This window comes from Halichoerus grypus, chromosome 2 (assembly GCF_964656455.1).
Source record: "Halichoerus grypus chromosome 2, mHalGry1.hap1.1, whole genome shotgun sequence".
In the NCBI taxonomy this organism is placed as follows: Eukaryota; Metazoa; Chordata; class Mammalia; order Carnivora; family Phocidae; genus Halichoerus; species Halichoerus grypus.
Window position 1 is genome coordinate 171,401,714 of NC_135713.1, and position 5,234 is coordinate 171,406,947.

Here is a 5,234-nt window from a genome sequence, read left to right on the forward strand (position 1 = left end):
AAGTACACCGTGTTTAAAATGTCTCATCGTGGTGTTTTCTTGGGGGAGGGTAACTTCCAACCAGTAGGGGGCGCTCCAAGGTGGGGGCAGGTGGCTGACAGAGGGGGCTGGCTGTGGGAAGGACCTCGTGGTGGTTGGTGGCTGAGCTGGGCTCATCTGACTGTCGCAGAGGGCCCGACTCAGCAGCCTAGCACGTTCTAGAATAATGACTCCAACCCCTAGCATCAGCTTCTAACTGGTCTCTGTCCCCGTGCCTCCCCACTCCAATTGGTCCTTGGAATGATCCAGAGGAAAAACAAGATGACCCGGTCCTCGTTAGCATCGACCCTGGAGGATACCAGAGCACAGTCATAGCAAAGATTCTTCTAGAGGAGGCTCAAGTTGGAAAGGACAGGGGAGGGCCTGGAGGAAATATCCCCTATGGTTGGAGTTTAAGTTCCGGAACAGAAAAGGTAGAGTGCTTTAGAAAGGAAGCTGGAAGTGTGGTTGTAGAGGACTTGGAATAGCAAGGTGCAGAGTTTGGAGTCAGTTCTGAGGGCGGGAGGGAGGGACCTTCGGAGGGTGGAGGGCAGCGGCAGGCCAGGCAAAGTGGCCTGTGGCCGTGGGCAGGATGGAGTTGGCAAGAGAGAGCTGAGCGCAGCTCACTGCTCCACAGTGGCCCCAGCAATAGGGAGGAGAAGGAAGCAGGGGGGTCGTGGGGGGCGGAAGGGAGGAGGCAGTTGAAGAAGAACGGACCAGACCTGTGACACGTGCAATGCTGGGGGAAGGAGGGACACCTTTCTCAGCACAGAGCACGACAACTTCTCCCCCAAAGCCACCGAGCCGGCCCTCAAAAGGGGGCCGATCCTGAGATTCTGGCAATCCACAAGTCACTTCCCTCGCTTGCTATGCTCCCTGGGGGCCCACAGGGGCGGGGTCTCTGCTTCCCAGATGTTGGCGAAAGGTTCTCCTTCTCTCCCCAAGACTGCCTCCCTCCTGCACATGAGCTGGGCTGGCATCTCTGTAAGACCTAGGATCCGCTCATTCCTGGACAAGAGGAGGTCCTGCTAACTGGCTCTGCAGGATCTGCCCGGTAGACAGGGGGTCCCTTCCTCCCTGCTGTATCAGGCAGTCACTGGGCAGCTTGGGACACAGGAGAGAGTTCTCGCCCCGAAAGCAGGAGCCCTGGGCTCTAACACCAGATCGGACCCTGACTCACTCTGTAACCTCAGGCCCATCTCTGTCTCTCGCCAACCATCAGGCACCTCATCTATAAAATGGGGCTAGCAACATCTTACGGATGGATGACCTCACAAGATCCCCTCTAGCTAGGGCAGCTGTGGCTTCTGGAACCCCAACTCTGGGTTCCCACTTTCTGCTTCACCGTGCCTTCCCCTGCTGCCAGGGGAAACAGAGAATCTCTATCATGGCCCTGACTCAACGTTCATCCCAACCCCCAAAGACAAAGTCAGTCAGCTGAGAAGTGTAAGCCATTTATTGGCTCTTTTGGACAAGAAGTCAGTTCTTTGGGCATCAGTTTCAACATGTCTCCCCGCTCCCCTCCACCTGCCCTGGCCCCAGCTTCTCACTGCCAATCAAGCTTATACCCTGAAATACCTGTGGGATCCAAGAAGCCCAGAGAGGCAGGGATCGAAGATTCTAACATTTAAATATATAAAGTGCAACAACATAGCTTATCAGGACTGAGCAGACCCTCCGTGACCTGGCAAAGCTGGGCAGAAGGACTGGTGTGGGGTGGGGGGTTGGGGGGACAGGTGAAGCCACGCCGTCTTCGGAGTCCAGGCTGGAAAGAAATCCTCCCACATTTACTTTAGCGGGCATGGTTTCATAGTTTTTAAATGATGTTTAACCCATGAGGCTGTCTCCAAGACACATGTCTCTCTGCCGCCCCTCAGCTTGATTCTGTGGGCAAAGAACAAAGGAGGAGCTGAGTCACAGGATTTGCCCCCTGGGGTGCCACACACAAGTCCCATCCCCCGCTCTGTGGTGCCCCCAAGCTACTCACTCTGGGCTTGTAAAATGAAGTCATTGTGGGAGACCTGTGGCATGCACGCTGGGAGGAACACCCCAGCTTCAGGGAGAGCTAATTAAATTGAGTTTCTCCCTTTTCTGGAGAGCATGATTCTTTGTATTAGGGTAGAGTAAAGGCTGCAGACACTCTAAGGATTAGCTAGTATGGAAATTTCCCCCTAGAATATCTCTGAGGGCCCTTGATCCATCTTTTCATGTGTCTATGTCCATCTGGAACCCTCAGTCATTGCTTTAGATTCACTGTGAATGTGTATGTATGTGTATGTGTGTGTGTGTGTATTTATTTTCTGACCTGCCCACCTCTTTAACTTGGCTACTGTCCAACCAAACTATAGACCAATTCTAACTTTAATTATCTGGGTGACCGCAGACAAATCTCTCTACTTCCCTGAACTTCGGTGTTCATGATAATGAAAATATGTGCCCAAGAGAGTTAGCCAAGATAATATACATGAATGCTTTATAGATGCCGAGTAGCGAGGGTAAGCCACCTCGGTCTAATTTTGTAATGACCCTGTGATGCAGCTACCATTTTTACTCCACTTCACAGATAAGGAGTGCAGAGGAGTACCCATATAATGAGGTGCAGAAGAATTACCGGCCCAAGGTCACCTAAGACTTTAGGTGGGCAAATCTGGAAGCAGGAACTAATTATGACCCCCTCACTTTTCCCACTACACAGTAATTCCTAGAGCTTTTAAGCAATTCCTGCTTCTGGGCATAAAATATTAGGATATAATACTCGGCGCCTTGGGGTTGCGAGAAACACAAGTCACTGCAGGAGCGTAGGGGGGCATCCCTCCTGGCACCTGCTAAGAAGCGCGGCGCTCCCCCTAGCGCCCATGCTGAGCTCTGCACCCAGATTTTGGAGGCCTCTCTCCAGGTTTAGAAACCTGAATCTGGTGGAACAGCGCCATCTAGCGTCTGCCATTCTAATTCCAGGCAGGATGGTTTCCGCTCTCCGGAGGAGGGAGTCAGGAATTCCTGACCAGGGTAGGAACAACTCACATTAGACTCCTGCGGGAGCAGGTGGAACTGGTGCGTTTATAACACTGGATTATCTGCTGGGGAATCTTTCTCTCCATAAAGACGAAACAACAGTTGGAGGATGACACATGCACTAGAAGAGAAGCACAAAAATGGTTTGCATCTGTTTCTTAACCTGGACTTCATTCCTCTCATCCAAGTGGTTTAAAAAAAAACAAAAACCCTTCTGGGGACAGGCCCAGGCTTGGGGACCACATCCAGCCCAGTGTCACTTAGTTCTGTATGTAGGCAGAGGGTCGGAACACTGGGGTTCAGATCCCAGCTCCCCACAAACCAGCTGTGTGGCTTTGATCAGGATGAGCCCTCGCCTGGGCCCCAGACTTCCTGTCTGTCAAATAGGACTTTTTGGACTGGTTTCTAAAGGTGCTTCCAGTTCTGACATCCCACCATGAGTGCACAATTCTGGCCCAATATTTGGGTTCAAGGGCTCTGGACCCCATACTCAGTGCGCCCAGTGAGTCTGGTGCGTGCAGGACAATCGTGGGCCATGGTTTGGGGGCCAGATTAGGAACCGCTCAAGGAGTTCCAACTGATGGAATGACAAGGAAAGAGCTTCCAGGAATTAAGAGGCTTCCCACCCTCTCTCTAGAATGCCCTCTACCCAGGCCCGTAGCTCTGTCCGGGCTCCCACCCCCACTGTGTGGGTTTGCACACTCTCTCCCACGCCCCATCCCCAAGAGACTCAAATTCCAATCCTGGTTCCTTGCTTCTAGTTTTATTGTTTGCACAACGTCTTTCATGTGCCTGGAGTTCTTAGCAGGTGCCATGTGCCTGGAGAGAGAGGTCAGTCCTCTCTCAAGAGCCCTGAGGTCCGGCATTATCAATCCCATTTTACCAACAGGGAATGCACAGTTGGAGAGGTAAAGTGACTTGGCCAAGTCACTGACCCAACACTTGCCTAACAGTGCCCGGTCCTGACTTCAGGATCTCCCTGTTATCTATTACTGGGTGCAAGCAAGACCCAGTCCCTCCTCTGCACCGCAGGCCTCCCAATTTGGCCTAAAGAGCCTCAGAGCTCCTTGGATGAGGCAGGGTTTCCTTTTGCTGAAGCTAGCAGCTCAGATGTTGTGCTCACCCAGACACCTGCTCCCATCCCATCCAAGTTCTCCATTCACCCTTTTTACGAGGAATTCTTCCCAGAGGAGGAGAGACAGAGGCATTGAGTTCAAGGCAAGCCCTGCCCACAAGCCCAGAGTGCCTGCCTGGGTGTCTGCCCCCCGCCTCCCGGAAGAGCAAAGTGACTCCAGCCACACTCACTGCTCCTGCCTTCCACGTCTCGAAGCCACATCCCAGCCAGCAGCATGCACGCCAGGGCCATGGTGACGAGCTTCATCCTGCACAGTGTGGCTCACACCTCTTGGCAGTGGTCTCGATGTGTCTGGTGAAGCTAAGAGCTCGTCCCTGGCCAATCCCGCAGTGCCCGGACCTTTTATTCGAAGACCTGAGTGGGGTTTCCCAGGCCCTGGTGCAGAGGTGGGGAAGTCACAGGGAGGAGAGATACTTACTCACGCCCAGTGACCACATGGAACACTCCTTCCCCCACCCCCCACCTTTCCTGGGTGGTGTGAGAGGGATGGGGAAACTTCCCCGAGTGCAGGAGCAGATAAGGATCTTGAGAAAATGAGTAGGAGTTGTCCCAGCTGAGTGGGAAGTGGAGAGAAGTGAGGGAGAGGAAGTTGTGTGGCTTCTCTGACCCCACGTGTTTCCATCCTGGGCTGGAGCTGCTGGCCCCAAACCCGGGGGACAGGAGGACCAGGGCTGAGGCATACCTGGGTTGAATCCCAGGTCTGCAGATCAGCGGTTGCCCAAACTCCCATATCCCCAGTCACGTATGCCCGGCAAGATGGAAAGTGACACGTGTCCCAAAGAGATACCGCAATGAGTTCAGTGAGATTTGCTAGGTCAAGGCCCAGGCCAGATCATTGCTATTTCTATTTTTTTCAATCTCTCAATGCTTCTCAGCAGCTTGCTCTGCTCTGGGTCCTCAGTGAGCCCCAGGAAAGACAGCTACCATCAATAGGCAGTGCCTGACCTCAAGCCGCTGACTTTTTGATTCACAGATTCACAAGTAAAAGCCACGCCGCGTAAGGTCAGCAGCAGATGTGCCATCTGGAGGGGCCAGGGGAGGACCAGGAGCTGCCCAGGAGCATCAGAGA

The 5,234-nt window shown here is 53.3% G+C and overlaps 1 protein-coding gene across 1 annotated transcript; it reads right to left on the reverse strand.

Moving 5' to 3' along the window:
• Nucleotides 1-1,565: 1,565 nt before the first annotated feature.
• CCL1 (C-C motif chemokine ligand 1) lies at nt 1,566-4,588 on the reverse strand. Its single transcript, XM_036086662.2, has 3 exons — nt 4,336-4,588; nt 3,040-3,151; nt 1,566-1,902 (listed from the first exon to the last, which is right to left on the reverse strand). Exons 1-3 carry the CDS (start codon nt 4,409-4,411, stop codon nt 1,806-1,808), a joined length of 285 nt encoding a protein of 94 aa, XP_035942555.1. The 5' UTR covers nt 4,412-4,588; the 3' UTR covers nt 1,566-1,805.
• Between the last annotated feature and the right edge of the window lie 646 nt (nt 4,589-5,234).